This window comes from Lissotriton helveticus, chromosome 5_1, assembly GCF_964261635.1.
Source record: "Lissotriton helveticus chromosome 5_1, aLisHel1.1, whole genome shotgun sequence".
Lineage (NCBI taxonomy): Eukaryota > Metazoa > Chordata > Amphibia > Caudata > Salamandridae > Lissotriton > Lissotriton helveticus.
The window spans coordinates 1,995,020,943-1,995,042,217 of NC_136065.1; the positions used below are offsets into that span (position 1 = coordinate 1,995,020,943).

Sequence of the window (21,275 nt, forward strand, 5' to 3'; positions counted from 1 at the left end):
ACCCTTATGTGCTCCGTAGCTGAAAAAGGCAGCACCTTTGCTAACTATGAATATTAGCCATGGGAAAAAAATACACTTGTCCTGGGAGAGCCTTTCAAAAATAACTCCTCTGAACTCTGTGCGCCTGCTCCCTTAAGGACAATCCACCTACAGGCGATACTGTTCACATGTCTGTGCAGGTCTACACACTCAATCATTTAACAATAGAAAAGGGGACAAAGAATCCCTTGTACCTGCCACCCAAAACACAGCGCAAGCCCACTCACCACCAGATGGGGTACCCTGCCAGCACCCGGGTGCCACTCACCACACACGAGACCAATATGCCCAGCAGCTAATGGGTATCAGTCCTGGGATGAGGGGTTATGGGCAGGGGGAAGAAATTCAGGGAGCCTGGCTTACAAACATCCAGGGAGGAGAAAAACACACCAGAGGCACTGCTTAAACAAGCATTTGCAATGCAATAGGTCTTGCAGTAGGAAAGTTTGAGCTATTGGCAGTGGAGAAGTGTGGCTCACCGGTTAGAGGAGGCAGACCCGGATGCAGAGATCAGACCCGGGACCAGGGTTCAATTCCCGACGCAGCAGGGTCTTGAGCTCATAATGTCCACGGACTCGATAATTCTCGCCTTGGTGCCTACTCGAATCGTGGGTTCACACTCTGCAACTCTGGGCAATAGCTTGCTTAATCTCCACTACGGCCCCACCACGATGGGATGCCTGGTCTTCACCTTGGGGATGCCTAGTAGGGGTAATCTCGCAGGGAAAGACCAGGACAGGTTCCCAAAGCAAGCGCCTTGAGACCTCACGGTGATAAGGCGCTATACAAGAACGTATGATTACGATTGGCATTGTAAATGACAATATTTTTGTATGTGTTGGTTTTGAAAATGGATAAATTAATAGCATTGTTATTTACAATGCCAATAGCTTAAACTTTCGCAAATGTGACACCTATTGCATTTGTAATGCAATATGTGTCGTGTTGAGAGTGGGAGAGCGGGAGAGTGGGAGAGTCAGTGAGTGGGTGGGTGGGAGAGTCAGTGAGTGGGTGGGTGGGAGAGTCAGTGGGTGGGTGGGAGAGTCAGTGAGTGGGTGGGTGGGAGAGTCAGTGAGTGGGTGGGTGGGAGAGTCAGTGAGTGGGTCGGAGAGTCAGTGAGTGGGTGGGAGAGTCAGTGAGTGGGTGGGAGAGTCAGTGAGTGTGTGGGAGAGTCAGTGAGTGGGAGGGAGAGTCAGTGAATGGGAGGGAGAGTCAGTGAATGGGAGGGAGAGTCAGTGAGTGGGTGGGAGAGTCAGTGAGTGGGTAGGAGAGTCAGTGAGTGGGTGGGAGAGTCAGTGAGTGTGTGGGAGAGTCAGTGAGTGTGTGGGAGAGTCAGTGAGTGGGAGGGGGAGTCAGTGAATGGGAGGGAGAGTCAGTGAATGGGAGGGAGAGTCAATGAGTTGTAGGGCTGCATTAAATTCCATGGCTTCCAATTAAAATTACCATCGGACAATGAATCCAGCAAATAAGGACTTTGGCTAAACAGCTCCCCCATTACCTGTTAAGACATTTTTCATCAAGTATCACTTGGACGCTCACGGACTGTGTGCTTGTGGCAGCTGTATGGGGCATTTGTTATTAGCATGCCTAAGCTACTGCTGAAGGTCTTCGAGCAGTTTCCGGTTTTGCTTTATTATGCCTGAACATTAGTATGCAAACTACTAAAGACATTTAAATGTGATTCTCTCAAGGCTCGTTTGTCCCTTATCACATACCCAAATTCTCCTACAGACTTTAACCTAGAGATTACTCTCCAGGTTAAGAGGGAAAAAAAACCTAAACATACACGGCGTTCCTGGCGATCAGAATCAGGGCAGTAATGGTAACTGCTTTTGCTACTCGAAATGCGAGCCTTAGCGATTTTATTTAGGAGTGGCTATAATTAAACACAATGCATTTTATTTTTCTTGACTGCTGTACTGACCTGTGAACTAAAGAAACTAATTCTGACTGCCAGAAGAGAGTATCATAGTTGCATCCCAGAATCATGCAAGGTCAATAGCCACTGCACAGTATGCTTTTTACAGTAAAATAAAAATGAAGGTGGGTGCGTGGCTGCTGCGCTCGGCGCTCTTCTACTGGGGCCCAGGGGGCTGCATTGTTAATGTTAATATACTCGCGATGCCACTTGCCTTGGCTGTTAGCCCGGGTCAGCTGTGGGTGTGTGTGTGGATGATTCGTCGCTGTAAATACGGCGTTTGCCAAAATGAGCTCGGCAGCAACCCTCGTACAGAAATAGAGTAGCTGAAAAAAGTGCATACCTCTCCCCGTTTTCAAGATCCACCCAAGTAACAGAACTATGCATGCATTTTGTTTTTAAAAACAGCTTTATACAATGCCTTGGATATATATAAAATCACTGATCATATTTTATTGTAATTAAGGGGGGGGCTAAATAAGGTCATGAAAATGGTTAGTGGTAATAATAAATAATCTAGACCAGAATAAGTATTGTTGCACGTATAGAGTTAAGGAGAGGTTGTGATCCATGCAATGAGGTGCAGGCAATTTGTAGAAATACATTAAAAGAGATTAACACTGACAGTCATGTGACTTGGCATAGTCTATACCCAAAGACTGAAGGATGGAGGTAAAAAGAATCATTCAAAAGAATGAACAAGCTCTTGGCATTGCTGTGGGGAGGGGGGAAGGGGAGAGGAGAAACGAGAGACACGGCCTGGCAGCCGTGGAAGTGAAAGTACGGCAAAACACCACAGAGCCAGAAAAGGGAGAGGAGGAGGGAGGTGCTTAACAACGACAACGCGGCAGCAGGCAATTAACAACACGGACAGCATGAGGAAGGGAAGGTGCGAAATGAAAGCCTTTGATGCAGCAGGGGGCGGAGCGGATCCCTTTCAAGTGAAGCTGCTGGCGGCAGATGGCTGGCTTTCATGTGCACACGCTTTTAGGTCAATGCGCTTGCGCATTGAGCTTGCTTTTCACGGGCACAGCATGAAATCGGCTGATAGTTAAGCTCTCGTTAAGGCCCTATATTCTCGCAAGCTCAATGCGCAAGCGCATTGACAGGCGAGACCTAAAAACAAAATACCTCCACAAATTTCAGGCGCTGCGAAGTGCAGGAGACAAGCGAGTCCTGTCATGTTGGAGCTCTTACTGTGTCATATTGCTCATCAGCTGCAGGACAGCACACAGCGAGGCAAATTCAAACATACCCCAGAAGTGGCGGAGGTACACCAGCAGGGTCCCGCAGGGGCTGGGGGTCGGTTGATGGATTATTTCCAGGGCACGTCTGCGGGCCAGGTTAAGTAGGATACAGAAAAAGAACATGTTCTGCTGCTGTCGTGACTGACAAGCCAGGGTGGTGGCCGTGGGTGTGGCCTCTCGGGTCATGGAGTACATATAACATGGTGTGTAGTTGCTGTGGAGTACTCAAGTCACTAACCGAGTGCGGCAAGGAGCACGCTAGTGCAGCCAGCATAGACACCTGCAAACACTCACCATGGACCGCAGCTGTCAGGATCTTCCGACTAATTAAGCACTTTCCCTGCAGTGGCGTCACTAGGGGGGTGCGGACCGCACCGGGTGACACCATCACATGGGGTGACACCGTTGGGCTGCAGCCTCACCTCAACTCTGCTCTGCTTTGCTTTATAATGAACCCTGAGCCAAATGAAACGATGTGCCTCTCTGACAAGCACAGAGGCTGCTCTCCCAGTTCCAGGCTCCTTGACATCATCATCACTGAGTATCAGCCACACCCCTCTCTGTTGGTTGCGTTAATTGATGTTGATGATGGGCTCACTCTGAGCGGGAACGGATCAACAGATTAGCGCAGGCGCAGTCAGTTCCTGCAGCCACCAGCGCGCTGTACGCACTGACACAGGGTCCTAGGAAGTTGCCCTGACTAGGCCTCAGATTCGGTGGGCGCTTTATTACCGCCAAATATTTATACAGGAGGCTCAGTGACAATTCATTAACAACGAGCTCTGAAGTGGACATGAAGTGTTATTTAAGGACACGGCTTGCGGCCATGTTAGCCTCTCTCCCAAGGACCCGTCTCTTTCTTTCTCCTGCTGCTGCCATGCCTGGTTTCCTCTTCGCAGCATCCATCCTATTGCTTCCTCCGCGCCGGAGGTCATTGAGCCCGGTGACACCTTTGTGCGTTTGAAGAAGGCCGCTTTGCCTATGTTACATTTCACGAGTGCCGAGTGGATTTCTTCATGTCAGCCCCGTGACGCCTGCCCACCTTGGACCCGGAGCCCCTCTAGCATGCTTGACAGACAACTAATGTCGCCGCAAAACAAGCTGGCCGTTCCTGAGGTGAGAGCCGAGTGAGCAGTAAGGCAAACGCCTTACTCGGAATTATAATGCGAACTAAGTTTGACTTTTAGTTAATAAGCTTCTCCTGTGTTTATATCCACTGCAAGGCGCATGTTTTCTGGTCAGGTTTTCTCCGTAAAACCCCCATTTTAGACGTTTTCTGCCCCCATCCTGGCGAGCCTCCCCCCCTCCCTGCTGTGCTCGAAGGTGAGGGCGTGTGTCTTCTGTGTCTGTTTAAACTTTTACACTCAGTGTTGTGCGCGCGCATTCAAAGCGCATTTCATGAGTTTATTTCAATCACTTTGAGAAGAGCCAAGAACTGTGAGGGAGAAACCATGGGGAGGGGGAGGGGGTGGGAGAAGGCGACGAGGAAAGGGTTAAAAGAGCAGCAGGCGGGCGAGGGGGGGTGCAGGCGGAGGGGGTGGATGGTGCAGGCAGAGAGGGAGATGGTGCAGGCAGAGGGTGAGATGGTGCAGGCAGAGGGTGAGTTGGTGCAGGCAGGGGGTGAGATGGTGCAGGCGGGGGTGAGATGGTGGTGCAGGCGGAGGGGAGATGGTGCAGGCGGAGGGGAAATGGTGCAGGCGGAGGGGAAATGGTGCAGGCAGAGGGAGAGATGGTGCAGGCAGAGGGAGAGATGGTGCAGGCGGAGGGAGAGATGGTGCAGGCGGAGGGGGAGATGATGCAGGCAGAGGGAGAGATGGTGCAGGCGGAGAGGAAATGGTGCGGGCGGAGGGGAGATGGTGCGGGAAGAGGGGAGATGATGCAGGCAGGGGGTGAGTTGGTGCAGGCAGGGGGTGAGATGGTGCAGGCGGAGGGGAGATGGTGCAGGCGTAGGGGAGATGGTGCAGGCGGAGGGGGAGATGGTGCAGGCGGAGGGGGAGATGGTGCAGGCGGAGGGGGAGATGGTGCAGGCAGAAGGAGAGATGGTGCAGGCAGTGCAGGCAGATGGAGAGATGTAGGCGGAGGGAGAGATGGTGCAGGCAGAGGGGGAGATGGTGCAGGCGGAGGGGGAGATGGTGCAGGCAGAGGGAGAGATGGTGCAGGCAGTGCAGGCAGATGGAGAGATGTTGTAGGTGGAGGGAGAGATGGTACAGGCGGAGGGGAGATGGTGCAGGCAGAGGAGAGATGGTGCAGGCAGAGGGAGAGATGGTGCAGGCAGAGGGAGAGATGGTGCAGGCAGGGGGAGAGATGGTGCAGGCAGAGGGAGAGATGGTGCAGGCGGAGGGAAAGATGGTGCAGGCAGAGGGAGAGATGGTGCAGGCAGAGGGAGAGATGGTGCAGGCGGAGGGGGAGATGGCGGAAGGGAGATGGTGCAGGCAGAGGGGAGATGTCGCAGGCAGAGGGAGAGATGGTGCAGGCGGAGGGCAGATGGTGTGGACAGAAGGAGAGATGGTGCAGGCAAAGGGGATATGGTGCAGGCAGAGGGTAGATGGTGCAGGCAGAGGGTGAGATGGTCCATGCGGTAAGTCGTGAGGGGGTGACACCATGAGTTACCCGCACCGGATGACACCAACCCTAGTGACGCCACTGCCTGAGTGTGCTACGGCCAGTCCAGAGTGCACCTAGAAGGTCGGTTTGCGACCAGAAATAGACCCGGGCAGCCCCAAAAAAGTGGCCCACTTATGAGGAGGGCGACCTTTCACAAAGCACTGATTAGTTAGCATCAGGAAGCTCATTTTTGAAGAAATGTGTGGTACATTAAGCATTTTTAAGCTTGAAGGGTCAGTAGCATTGGTGAAGACTGGAAACACTATAGCTATAAAAGCTGAATACTTATTCCAGTCTCAACATCTTGTACAAGTTTGCATTAATCCTGCTGCCAATCAACTAGGCCCAAGACTATGATTATAACAGCAATCAGAAATTAGTACAAATCCTAGGGGCAAAAGGGGTTAGGTTAGGATCCCTGGGAAAAGAACCTAAGATGACAAGTGGAAGAGAGAACGCAGGGTGTTGGGGGCGGTTTGGAGATAAATCAAGGAATGGGTCCCTACTATTTGCAGCAACAAAAAATGTATTTCGTCCTGTCCTCATTACAACAGGAAGATTTACAAATGAGTCACAAAGGTAGGAAAAAACAGGAAACCTGTCTGTGCAAACTTTGTAACCTTTACAGTTTAACAATAACAGTTTGTCTTCAGCGCCTCTGTGACTCCCACATTTTTCATAACTTTACAATATAAATGTACAATTCACCATCCATTAGCATGAAAGTCTGTCCTTTCTTTGGTCTGCGATTGGCCACGCCATGTATATATGAACTGCATAGCTAAGCACTTAAAAGGTACCAAAAGCGAGGCATATTGGCTATGCCAATGCTTGTTTATAATGCAAGTAGTTAATAATAAACTATTATTCACTAGTATAATAAAAAATATGCCCACCTTGCTGGAGCCTGAGGCAGTAAATCATGGCTGGCGAAGACACACAGAGGCACCTGCAACAGTCATCAGCGAGATTGACCAGGACTAGCAAAGTCCTAGCCTTGGACTTTGGATCCTGCCAGGCCTCAAGACCTCCCCATCAGTGACATGCTGTAGTGTCAATGGTACAGGTATCCCTGGGCGCTTTTGTGGTAATCCCTACCGTGCCCAGGGTTACCCATGCTGTCCGCTCATCTTCTCCCATCTCATCACAGGGAGAGGGGTTGGCAAGAGCCTCATTCACCACACCCTACCTTATGACACGATGTGAAGTGGCCTTTGAGCCATTCGCACCTAGTGGTCAGTGACTGAGTGAGTGAGAATGAAGAAAAGTGAAGGCTGTAATTCTTGCTATATGATGTACCTAGGTAAAATTCAGGCACACAAGCTGTAAATCCTGGCATATGGAACAGCCGTGGCAAAATGCTGACATATTGGGCATAATTCTTGGTAGAAAGTCAACCTGCATCAAAATACAGGCACTGGCATATTGGAGGTAATTCTTGGCATATGGGATGCGGCACCCATGGAAAAATGTTGGTGCTGGCACACTAGGGGTAGTTTGTTGTTTGTGTGACACCAGTGGTAAATTGCTGGCACTGACTTACTGGAGATCATTCTTGGCATATGGGACACCTATAGAAAAAACTGGTGCTGCCATACTCAAGATAATTTTGGGTATTATTGAGGACAACCATGGAATATTATTGGGCATGGGATGCAGGCAACCACAACAAAATTCTGGCCTTGGCATTCTAGTGGTAATTTTGACCTTTAGATCAACCATCAGATATATATGCATGCAGTCAATGGCAACATTGTGCCACTAAGATTTTGTATGTAGGTATTGGCATTAAACGAGTGCCCATGGCATATTGGACCCATCCTCACCAAAATAATTGTAGCCCTGACACATGGAGATAATTATTTACATATAGGGGCACCCGCTGCACATTTTGAATTAAATGGGGTCAAACATTTTCATTGACTTGGCATACCTTTAAAATACTTCAGTATTTAGAAAGTGCACTTTGAGAGACAATGGTTTTTGTGCAAGATTATGTGAAAATTCTGCTTTACAATACACTATTTAACCTCCTTTTAAAAAGTTTTTTTAGGGAAAGACACCCCAGGAACCTTCCTTGAAGTTGGGCATGCTCACTTTGCTTGCTCACAGGAATGCAGAGCAAGTATAACTTTCAAAGCAATTATTTGATTTTGTTCAACCCCTGTATGTAAGGGACAGCCATAAATTATTTGCTTATTTGATTTCTATTATAACGCAATGTGTCCCAGTGTAGGGTGACATAGCAATTTACATCATACTCACATATTGTACACAGAAAATGAATTGTACAAGTGTGTAAATCAATTCATAGGAAATGTTAAAAAAGACAATGATGGTTACAAGGTGTAAAAGTAGCGTATCTTACATATTGGTTGGTATAAAATGTTAAGAGTGCTTGGTCGGGTGAAACACAGACAAGAATTAAAACATAATGCAGTGGTTTGGATTGTCTACACTAATGAGACTTTATTACTACCCAAAATAAAGAAAGATAGATTGATTAAAATGGAATACGTTTCTGTGCTTTGCAGTTTTTTGACACCCCGTGTATGCCACTCTTAACGTTACTCCACTCTACGCCACTGCACTCTACTCTATGCCACTGAACCCCACTCGGCTCCACACAATGCCACTTAACTCTATCGCACTTAACTCTATCCCACTTCACCCTACGCCACTTCACTCTACGCCACTCTACTCAATGCCACTCTAGTCCACTCCACACAATTCTACTCTACACCCTGTATGCCATGCCATTCAATTCTTCTCTACTCTGCTCCACTCCACGCCACTCTAAGCTACTCCACACCACTCGAGTCTACCCAACACCACTCTACTCTATGAAACTCTAATCTGCTCTCCGCCACTCTACTCTATGCCAGAGCACTCTAGTCTATGCCACTCCACTCTACAGTATGCCACTCTATTCTACTCCACTCCACTCTAAGCCACTCTATCACTCCCTTCTATACAACTCTATTCTATTTCACTCCACTCTCAAACACTTCACTCTACGCAACTCCAAGCCACTCTACTCAACTCTAGGCCATACCATTCAACTCCACTCCACTCCACTCTACTCTACTCTACTCCAGTCTGCTGTACAACATGGCTAAAAGACATTGGCAAAGTCAACAGCTCTTGCATAGTGAAACCTATGGCCTTTGACAGTGCTTGTTTGTTTAGTCCTGTTGTATGTTTAACATTTGTTTCCTTTTTTTCATTTTTCTTGGTTTCCTTCATTATATTAGTTTTTATTATGTGTGTGCCCCTTTAGGATCTTTCTTTCTCATTTTGCCTTACCTATTTCTATTTTATAATTTTCTCTTATCTTTCTGCCATTTTTTTCTATTGATTTCTTGTTTAATGTTTTTTCGTTATTTACTTCATTCTTTTACTTAATTTGTTAACACTTTACTCCGCTATTTTCCATGTCTCCTTTGTGTGTCTCCTATTATCTTTGTCTTTTGTTTTTTGTTGTTTCGTATTTGATAGTTTGACCTGATCTACATTTTTTGTTTCTCATTTTTTAGTTTTCTTTCTGCATATTATATTTTTTTAAACTTTCCTTCACTAGTTTCCATTCTATTTATGAGGCGTGCACCTTTTTGCTTGTTTATATTGTTTCTCTTTCTGTCTTTTTTCTTAGCTCTTCATTTTTACATCACATTTTTCTTTGATTCCAGTCTATCTTTTGCCTTTTTCTAACCCGTTGTTTATACGTTATCCTTTTTAAATTTATATCTATATCTTGGTTTTTGTTTTTCATCTTAATTTCCACATTTAATTTTATAAAGCAGTATTTTGATGTTCTTTGGAACAGTATGGCTGACTGTGTTGAATGGGTGCTTTTGAACCATGTTGTGTTCTGGAGGTCACAGGCATGACAGGCTTTGGCATCCACCCTTCAGGCACTGATAAATGGAGTACCTTAAACTTGTGTGTTACAGTGGTATGTTGTTTACAGCATTTAGAAGCATTAGAAGTGTGGTATAATGTGCTATATTAAAAATGTGTATTATGAGGCTTATTAGTTATTTTAATGTACTTATTATTTATAGATTTACTATCAGAGCATATTTACATTATTTACTTGCATGATAGTAAATATGAATATTTAAACCATTACCATATTTTTCCTCACAGTACATGGTCCTTGTCTCATTCTAATCTTTGAGCTTTATCTCATTTCTTTATTTGATGGTCTAGATTTCCAGTCAAGTACTTCCCTTTGGAAAATGCCTCCATTTATTTTTCAGCCTTGTGAACTTCTTGTCTGATCCTTTGCACTCGGAGGTTCTTTACTATGAGAAGTCTCTCATTCCTTGGGTGTCTCATGGTGTTGGCTCAGCCTACTCTTTTGTTCAAAGCCCCATGTTACATTCCTCATATTTACAGCGGTAGAAGCTGCCTGCCCTCTCCCTGCCTGTTTACAATTTGTTATATATCACATTTATCTGACAAATACAAATTCCTTAACTACACTTTCCTTCTGAGCAGATAAGAATATGATACCATCCCCACTTATCTCTTTCCAAGGTATGAAAATATGAAAGCTCAGCAAACAACTTCTGACACCATCAAGGAAAAAGAAGAGACGGACAAGGTGAAGGGAGTTGACCTGCAGTTAAAGATAATTGAATCATTGGGTGAGAAAACACACAGTTGTCATTAATAAGACCATACCAAATGCCTAGTAAATTGTAAATGTCTAGATTTATCAGATCACCAAAATATTCAGTTACTTAATTCCCAACTTATCAATGAGCTTCAAGGCATCAAAGCTGATAATAAAATTAGCGCAGCAATACAACTCAACTTCATAAACTTTGAAGTTCTGTAAAATACCTATATATTTAGTCATCCAATGTTATGGTCCGTAGAGAATCAACCTCGTATGGATAATACTCTGAGTGGTCCCGCTGTGATTTGACCAGTGACAAGTTGAACACAGATAGTTCAGCAACTGACCTAATTCTATTTAGTACATGTTATAGCTATAATAAAAGTTACTGTGTGTCATGCCAGCACACTTTCCCTTCTGAGCCCCCAACATTGCAGACATTACATACACTGCTCCTCAGTCCGACGCGCCATAAACTCCATCACCAAACTCTACCAAGCTGCTAGGGCCGAGAAGCTCCCTCCACATATTAGGAGTTTGGAGAAATGGAACACGTATTTGAATCCACAACTAACGCAGCAGGATTGGGAATACTGTTGTTAGTTGACCAGCGCCCTGACATCTAACGGCAATCTGAGAATAATTCCTTTCAAGTACATTGATCAGGCTTATTATACCCCGCATAAGCTATTCAAATATGGGCTTAGAGATACTGATGCATGCAAACATTACAGAACTATGGGTGCTGACTTCTGGCATCTAGCCTGGATATGTCGGGGGATTGCAGCTTTCTGGACTGATGTGATCTGTAGATTGTCCAACATGCTTAACATTGACCTGCAGTGTTCCACACACGTGTGTTTGTTGGGCTTGGTGCCATTCCTAAAGGGTGTGGTAGGCAAATTTGGGAGAGTGGCTCTACTCCTGGCTAAGAGACGAGTGGCGATGACATGGGAGAGCTCGGCTATGCCTTCAACTGCACAATGTCTCAGCCATCTAGTATATTGCTGTGACAATTTAGTAGTATAGGCGGAGGAACTAAATGCCTCCTCTAGACCTAATGATATTTGGGAGCCACTGTTACAATACCTGCGATCTGTGGAGCAGAACAAGTCCCCCGAAAATGTGGAACAGTAAGCCTGGGTTCGAGGCATATGTGCTGCAATTACATTCACCGACTGTATTGTTTCGATCGCGTGCCTTCGACTTGCACCTCGAAAACTTCCACCACTCTTCGATGCCTGCGAACCTCAGCGCGGGCCGTTGGGCCTACCCGCTGATATATAAACGGATAAAACTTTGGTCCCGAAACAAACTGAAAAACCTTCGGCACCGAAGCACATAGAATAGACTTTGGTACCATCAAAACACAAGGCACCGAAAACTTTGGAACCGAGTTAAGCTGTTGTACCGGACAATGTCGCAAAACACCCAAAATCAGTTCCTAAGGACAATTCTTCGACACCAAGCAAGTCTGTGGAGTCCGAAGAGCTTTTTTCTCAGATCCAAAGCAGACTACTATATTTAGCCACCTAAACACTGGTCATATAGTCACCAAGCTACCTGCAAAGAGGAAACCAGAACATTTACCCCAATTTCCAGTTCCTCCAAAGAAAATTCATATATCTACTAACACTTCTCCTCCACCTTCACCTCTACCACCTGCTAACCCTAACTTATTAATTTCACCACCACACTCTCCAGATTTACAGGATAGTGATGATTCACAGGGACATGGAGATTTTGATGAGGATGTAATGCCATTGAGTCCTGTTAATTCACCACAGGAGCCAGGCCCATGGCATGATTATAACACTGATCCTGATCTAACAAATGATCCAGATTTCTACCACTCGAAGCCATCCCCAGCAGATGATAATGTGGGGTTTGCACAGCGTATTAATAGAGCAGCTGCATATCATAAAGTCTTTTTTTTTTTTTAAAGATTTTTATTAAAGTCATTTGCAGTCTTGGAAATCTTAGAAATCAAATACAAAGAAGAAAAAAAGAAATGCATTTTGTCGCAAGTATACATTTGCATTCTTAATATGATAAAATATGAATAGAATTACTCAAAATACTGTCCCCAGATCTTTTCAACCTTTATTATCCCCCCAACTCGTTTTGCATATAATTGTTCGCATTTCCTGACCCTTTCCATTTTGTCAAACCATTCCTGAACCACCGGAACTTGTAATGACCGCCAGTACTGCAATAAAAGTGATCTAGCAACGGCCATTGCGATATAGACAAATTTTGCCAAATATTCTGAGAGTTGGCAATCAGAATCCACCCCAAACAGTAATAATTTAACGTTGCAAACAATTGGAATTGCGTAATTAATTTGAAGAAAATCAACGATTGCATCCCAGAAAGGCTTAATTTTAGGACAATATTCCATAATATGAGACCAATTAGCTGGATCAATCAATCAATCAATCAGGTCATTTATAGAGCGCACTACTCACCCGTAGGGTCTCAAGGCGCTGGGTAGGGGGGGGGGTGCCGTTACTGCTCGAACAGCCAGGTCTTGAGCTTCTTCCTGAAGGAGAGGTGGTCTTGGGTCAGGCGCAGGTCGGTCGGGAGTGAGTTCCAAGTCTTGGCGGCCAGGTAGGAGAAGGACCTTCCTCCTGTTGTCGCTCTTCGGATGCGGGGGACGGCGGCGAGGGCGTGGTTGGTTGATCTGAGGAGGCGCTTGGGAGTGTAGAAGTTGATCCGGTTGTTGAGGTAGCTTGGGCCTTGGTTGTGTAGGGCTTTGTGCGCGTGGGTGAGGAGACGGAAGGTGATTCTCTTGTTGACCGGGAGCCAGTGCAGATCTCTCAGGTGTCCGGAGATGTGGCTGCGTCGGGGGATGTCGAGGATGAGTCTGGCCGAGGCGTTCTGGATCCGCTGGAGTCTCTTCTGGAGCTTGGCGGTGGTTCCGGCGTAGAGGGCGTTGCCGTAGTCCAGTCGGCTGGTGACGAGGGCCTGGGTGACCGTCTGCCTCGTCTCGGTGGGGATCCACCGGAAGATCTTACGTAGCATGCGCAGGATGTTGAAGCAAGACGAGGAGACGGCGTTAACTTGTCTGGTCATGGAGAGGGAGGAGTCCAGGATGAAGCCCAGGTTGCGTGCGTGGTCCGTCGGTTTGGGTGCGGTGCCCAGGGCGGGGGGCCACCAGGAGTCGTCCCAGGCGGAGGGCGAGGAGCCCAGGATGAGGACCTCCGTCTTGTCCGAGTTCAGTTTCAGGCGGCTGGTCGTCATCCATTCGGCTACATCTCTCATCCCTTCGTGCAGGTTGGCTCTGGCGGTGGCGGGGTCGTTGGTCAGGGAGAGGATCAGCTGGGTGTCGTCGGCGTAGGAGATTATGTTGAGGTTGTGTTGGCGTGCGATGGCCGCGAGGGGGCTCATGTAGACGTTGAAGAGGGTGGGGCTCAGTGAGGATCCTTGAGGGACGCCGCAGATGACTTTGGTGGCCTCTGACTTGTACGGTGGTAGGCGGACTCTCTGTGTTCTTCCGTCGAGGAAGGAGGTGATCCATTCCAGTGCCTTGTCCTGGATTCCGATGTTGCCGAGGCGCTGTACTAGGGTGCGGTGGCAGACAGTGTCGAAAGCCGCGGAGAGGTCCAGGAGGATGAGGGCCGCTGTTTCTCCGTTGTCCATCAGAGTTCGAAGGTCATCGGTGGCAGCGATGAGGGCGGTCTCGGTGCTGTGGTTCGCTCGGAAGCCCGACTGTGAGGGGTCGAGGGATCCATTTGTCTCGAGGAAGGCGGCCAGCTGTTTGTTGACGGTCTTCTCGATGACTTTGGCCGGGAACGGGAGGAGCGAGATGGGACGGTAGTTCTTGAGGTCGGTGGGGTCTGCTGTGGGTTTCTTGAGAAGAGCGCTGAGTTCGGCGTGCTTCCAGCTCTCAGGGAAGGTGGCGGTGTCGAAGGAGGTGTTGATGATGTCCCGCAGGTGGGGTGCGATGACAGCGTCGGCCTTGTTGAAGACGTGGTGAGGGCAGGGGTCCGTCGGAGATCCGGAATGGATGGAGTTCATGGTGCGGATGGTGTCTTCGGTGCTGATCAGGGTCCAGGTGCGGAGGGTGGTGGTGGGTGGCGTTGTTGCGGTTGTGGCTTGCGTTGGTTGGTTGTTGAAGCTGTTGTGTATGTCCGTGATCTTGTTGTGGAAGTAGGACGCGAGGGAGTTGCAGAGGTCTTGCGACGGGGTGATGTCGTTGTTTCCGGCGTTGGGGTTGGAGAGCTCTTTCACGATGTTGAAGAGTTCCTTGCAGTTGTGTGCGTTGTTGTCCAGTCGATCCTTGTATGTATTTTTCTTGGTGGCGCGGATCAGTTGGTGGTGTTTCCGGGTGGCGAGCTTGAGGGTGGTCATGTTGTCCGTAGTTGGTTCCCTTCTCCAGACTTTCTCGAGGGCTCGACAGTTCTTCTTGGAGCTCTTGAGTTCGTCGGTGAACCATGGTGTTTTTCTGCTGCAGGGTCTGCTGGGTGGGGTTCTCAGAGGGGCGAGTTCGTCCGCGCAGTTGTTGATCCACTTCGTGAGGTTGTCGGCGGCCTGGCTGGGGTTCGCTGAGCTGGCGGGAGGGTGCTGGCTCAGGGAAGCGGTGAGCTGGTCGGCTGTGATCTTGTTCCAGCTTCTTCGGGCCACCTGTTGCTGGTGATGGTGGATCGTCGTTCTTCTGAAGGTGAAGTGGACGCAGCTGTGGTCCGTCCAGTGGAGTCCTGTTGCGTGGCTGAAGGTGACGTCTTTGCTGGATGAGAAGACGGCGTCGAGTGTGTGTCCGGCGAGGTGGGTGGGGGTGGACACCAGCTGCTTGAGTCTGAGGTTGGCGAGGTTGTCGAGCAGGCTGATGGTGTTGCGGTCGCTGTTGTCACATTGAAAACATCTAAAACAGTTTGCAGACGTATTATCGTACATTTTTGGCAATAACAGCAGGAGTGCGATACAAAAGCCATTTGCTAAAAAATAACATTCTACGCCAATTGGCGCCCCGTAGTGAACTGAAATTAAATTTATTAATAGTTTTCCACGTATCAATGGGAAGCACTAAATGTTCCTAAATATGCCATTTGCGTATTGCTTTAGAGCACAACTCCTCCTCCCGGCTCTGTGCCAGATAATTTTTCCATTCCCCTGGCTTCTTTATTAAAGCATTTATAAAAAGGTTGTCAAACAAAAGTGACGGATTACTAATTTGACTTAGATCTAATAGAGACCAAGTTTTGAAAATCTCAATATATGACCGAATTAACAGAAAATTGTTGGGAATCCGATGTTGCATAACGTCAACAGTTAGCCAGAACTCATTGGCCACAAAATCAGCTAACGTTCTAAACCCGGCACGCTCCCAATTCTTGGCGATTGTGGGTTCGATATTTAAAAAAGAAAAAACACCAAATAAGGGAGTTGATAAATTAAAGAAAGGGAGGGAGTATCTTTTGAGCATGGCATTACGTGTTTAAAAAAACAGTTCAGGGTATTATATCGAACGAATTTTGGTGATTTGGGTACAAGAAGGGGAGATGGGATCTGAATTTCAGAGCATATTAGCCCGAAAAAAATTTTTTCAAACACATTCGCTCCTGAAGATGCATTTTTAAATCGGTCTAAATAATATACAAAGTATGCATAATAGTATTCTCTTAAATTTGGTAGTGAGAGGCCACCATATTCAGTTCTTTCATATAGAGTACGTATATCGATACAAGGGTTTTTTTTTTCCCAGACAAATGCAGAAAACATAGATTCAACTCTAGAAAAAAAAGAACCAGGCAAAAAAATTGGAGTAGTGGAAATTAAAAAATTAAAGAGGGGAAGTATTGACATTTTGATCAGTGCTATTCTGCCAAGAAGAGATAGCGGTAATGGATCCCACCGTGCAAACATTGAGCGAACCTTTTGAATTAAAGGGACAAAATTAAGTGTATATAAATCCTGGATTGTAGGTGAGAGAAAAATTCCCAGGTATCTTTTAGGTTTTGAGTTGATAAAATCATATAAATCCGGATGTAGGACGGGGTCTGCGCCCCCACAGATAAAAATTTCTGTCTTTTTTTATTAATTCGGTAGCCCCCTACAGCCTCAAATTCTTCAAAAAAATTAATAGCCTGTGTTTGTGATCGAAGATCCGGCTTAATTAATAGCATGATGTCATCTGCGTATAGTTTGATCTTGGCCATAGAGATAACCGGGGGAACAATCTGTGCGCAATTCCTAATAGCTACAGCCAGTGGTTCGATAAAGTAAGCAAAAAAGACAGGAGACAAGGGGCATCCTTGTCTAGTTCCCCGCTGAACTAAAATTGAGCCCGCTACCAGTTTATTGATAATTATATTAGCTGTTGCACCAGTGTATAAATTCTGTATTAAGGTGATAATTTGTTGTGGAATCCCAAAATGTTTCAAAATAACAATAAGTGTGTCCCAGACCACCAAATCAAAAGCTTTTTCTGCATCTAATAATAAAACCAAAGCCTGTATTCCCCGTGACTCAAAAAAATCTAACGCCTCAATCAAAAAATGCGTATTTGTGAATAACTGTCTGCCCACAATAAACCCATTTTGATCAGGATGAATTAAATCTGCCGAAATAATATCAAAGCGAAGTGACAGTAATTTGGTGGCAATTTTATAATCCGAATTTAAAAGTGTAAGAAACTAACAACCGTCCTTTCATGGAAAGAGGCGGGAACTTGCCCGCCTTCAAGCATGGAATTTAATAATAACAGAAACAGATCACCAAATGAACTAAAGAAAAATTTGAAAAACTCTGCAGGAAAGCCGTCAGGGCCACAGGCCTTACCCAATGGAAGGTTCTTTATAATCAAATCAACTTCTGCCCGAGAAAATGGGCGTCTCATATTTAGTTGGTCATCTACGGATAGGGTTGGAACTACAGGTCTCCCCAAAAAGTTGGACAGTTTTGGATGGTCAATGGAATGCTGTGTACTATAGATGTTATGATAGTGGGAGAGCATTATGGAGCTTATCTCTGCCTGATTAGATGTCTCAGTATGAGTGACTAGATCTTTCAAAGAATCATATTTGAGGCAGCTTGTGCTTTCACCTGCCAGGCTAGGAATTTTCTGGTAAAGTTACTATCTTCGTACACTTTTTGGGATTGTTTACGAAAAACCTCTTCACTTTGTGAGTAATAATAAGCATTCAGTTCCCGCTTTGCCTCGTTAAGTTGTTCCTGGGCATTACGAGTTGGGTTAACATGTCGTTGTGTTATTAAATCGTGGATTTTCTGTGAAAGAGAGTTCCTAATATTTTTTACGACAAGCCACTCAGCTGCGTCTTTACTTTGATTATGCCCCGAATAAAGGCCTTCAGAGAATCCCAGATAATATGTATAGGAGCTGATCCTAGATTTCGGGTTATAAAATCTGAAATCTCTGATTTAAGTATCGTCACCCAATTTATCTCTTGTAAGTAGACTTTATTAAAAATCCAGCGTTTAGGTATTTTAGTATTGCTGTTGCCCAAAACAAAATTAATAATCAGCATTGCATGATCGGAGAAACCGTTATGACAGATTTTTTGTGAGGAAAAATTAAGCTGTCTGGATGCCAAGAAAAAATCAATTCGAGAAGATGTTTTAAACCTACCCGACCAGCAAGTAAAATCCCTTTTCTGTGGATTTTTCACACGCCAAGGATCGCATAGACCGAATATTGACATATTGTTTAACATAGTCCGAAGAGTTTTAGGTTTAGACTGTTTTTTAGAGGATGAAGTGGAGTCTAAGTTAGGATTCATAAGTATATTAAAATCGCCACCTATGACAATATCCCCTCCTAGCAGTAACAAGGACTGAAACATTGCATCATAAATCTGGGAGTTATCCTCTATAGGGTCGTAGAAACTAACAAAGGTGATAGGTCTTTGTTGGTTTTTAAAGCGGCATGAAGCCCAGCACCAGCGACCTATACCATCCTGATCCGTCTGAATGATTTCAACTTCGAGATTTTTATTCAACAAGAGGGCAACACCTCGTTGTGAGCTAACAGCGCATGAAAGCCCCCGAAACGAAGCCCATGTTTTGAACATCAAGAAATCCTCCTTTTTAGTAGCAGAAAGATGGGTTTCCTGTAACATTATAACGGCCGGATTCTCAGTCCTAATCCATGATTCTATGGCTCGCATTTTTTTCCTATTATTGAGACCATTGACATTGAAGGAAATTAATTTCATCCCCCATTAACAGACATAGTACAATTTGATTACTGTATTAATCATACATTGCAGCAACAAAAATAACAGTATGCCTGAAAAGAACTTTTTCACAAAAACACCATTCAACTGCAAAAAACTTCACCCGTGGCCGTCCTCCTACTACTCTCACCCACGCCTGCCACTGGGTCTTACCCCCTACCATAGAGGTGTCTTGGAATAACACCCCATAACCTCCCAAACCCCCCCTCCCGCTCCTCCGCCCCTCCACCATAACCACCATGTCCATTATATGACCGTCAACAGAAGAAAAGAAGAGAGAGAGAAAAAAAAAAAGCACAAAAGTAACCAAGCATCTAACCAGGCGACATTTTGCTGAACAAATCATTAGCCTCCTCAACATCTGTCAACAGGTAAAATTTGCCTTTAATCAGCACCTTTGGTTTTGACAGTTGCGCTATGGAGGCTTGTGCCCCTTTGCTTTAAACAGGTGCAAGATTTTCACAAATTCCTTTCTGCGCCGAGCAGCGGCAGCAGACATGTCGGAAAAAATCTGACATTTTGTAGTGGCATTGGCTGCAAATTGACCCTGTTTAATGGCCCTAGACAGGATTGTTTCTTTGATACGAATATCGGCAAAATTTAACAGAATAGTACGGGGGAGAGAGGAATTTGGGAATGGCTGGGCAGGCACCCGATGCGTTCGGGTGATTTTCAAATCTCCTTTAAATTCCGGGATGACTTCGTGCAGCAGAAAAGAGGTGACCCATTGGAGCATATTTGACCCCTCGATTTTCTCCGGAACCCCGACTATTCTGAGATTTGATCGACGATTGAAATTCTCCAATTCATCCAGCTTGACTTCCAGAGCCTTTGACGATTTAGAAACATCCTTGACGTCCTTTTTGAGCTTGGGATCTCATCCTCTAAACTTGAGATTCTGGTTTCAGCTTCCTGAAGTCGTGGAGGGAATGTAGAAACAATGTCCTCAATTTTGTCCAAGCGATTTTGGATTCCGACAAGCTCTGCCCTCTGGAACTGTTTGACTTCTCGAATCTCATCTAAAATTAAATTTAGCATGTCTTTGACTGATAATTGCAGCGTACCTGTACCTGTACTAGCTGTCTGAATAGTCTCAGTTTCCAAGGAAAAAATAGGGCTCAATATGTCCATTTGCTCCGTACCCCCAGGCGCTTTGTAGTATGTAGCTGAGTTCACCTGGTTAGCGACTCCTTCGTTTTGATTAGTGACTACTGCTGATGCTGATGCTGATGCCTACGTTCAATGCATATCATAAAGTCAAACTTCATGCAGGCACTGTAGAGGAAGACTTTTTGTTGGAAACTTTTGCACAACCACAAAAATCTACTCATGTCTTATGTATGCTACAAGGCCTTATCAGACATGCTCCTGAGGTGTTTAAAGACCCAGTCGGAGCTAGGGTTCTTAACCCCAGAGTTTATAAAAAATACATAGCAGCTCCTGTGAGAGCGGAAACGGACAGACTAGGGCAAGCTGGGGCTGTTTGCAACAATGGGCTGGGCCCAAATTTAAGACATAATTCCATCATATGTCTTGACACTAACACACCTAAGCAGAAACAACGCCCCAGTAAGCCCTTGCAAATTGACCTACCGCCTCAATCTAGCCCGCATGTGGTGGTCCTAGCCGGGGTCCCTGAGTTGAAGAATGCGAGCGAGGAGTCCCACACTTCACTCAAGAACAAAGTCACAGACTGGCTAAATAATAATAGACCACTCCCGCCATCTGTAACTAGTGAAATTCTACTTGTTCGCAGGGTGGCATGGGTGGGACAAAGGCCAAAGGATATAATGGGTGATTGTGTTCTGATAAATTTCAGAAACACATGGACAGTACACCATATTTGCCAATGGTCCCACCCCTGTCCCGCAGCAACTATCCAGTCGCTTCCCCTGTCATATTTCTATCCCCCTGGTCAACCGCATACTAATCTGGTTCTGGCCAATCATGGACTCGGGCAGGACGCCCAACAGTGGACGGACCCAGCCGTGGTGAGTCTGGTGATCCTGCAGGCCCTGTGGCAATACCCCTACATAATATATTTAGTGGCCTGGATCTGGTGGATTGACTAGGGTGCACCCCGGGGAGAACAAACAGGGATTCGACTGAAAATGACAGGGTCGGGAGGGTACCGGGAGGAAGGAATAGTGAGAGCTTTAGTGGGGCTAGGATGGTGGGAACTAATAGGTTGATTAAAACAACCCCATCCACATTCAGTAATAGCCAACTTTCTGCTGGTAGTTGTAGAGAGCCTGGAACTCCAGTAACATTGGTCGATAACCTACTGTTGCCCACGGTGTGCCTAGTGACCCAGATTGATGCAGGAAATATGGACCCAGTTAGGGATAAGGATGAGGGTCTTGGGCCAGATTCACTTAAAATATTATCATGGAACCTGGCAGGGCTCCTCAATAAAATGAGTTGCCCTGAATGGGGTTCTTTTGTGGACAACAGTGATGTGTGTCTCTTTCAGGAGACGTGGGTCCGAACCGTGCAACACCGGATAGGTTTTGCTACGTTCTATGTGCCGGCTGTCTGGGGAGGGAAAGGCCGCCCTTCTGGGGGTCTGACTATCTGGGTTGGCACCCATCTTGGCTGTACTGCCAAACCCTTAGATACCCACTCCAGAGACATCCAATGGGTAG

At 46.1% G+C, this 21,275-nt stretch overlaps 1 protein-coding gene across 1 annotated transcript in view; it reads left to right on the forward strand.

Annotated features, from left to right (window-relative positions):
• The window catches only part of LOC144756146 (E3 ubiquitin-protein ligase TRIM39-like), a 225,563-nt gene that overhangs the window by 77,433 nt on the left and 126,855 nt on the right, over positions 1-21,275 (forward strand). Inside the window, exon 5 of the mRNA XM_078645721.1 lies at positions 10,351-10,460. Coding sequence (XP_078501847.1) covers positions 10,351-10,460 — 110 coding nt within the window. The remainder of the gene's footprint in view (positions 1-10,350; positions 10,461-21,275) is intronic.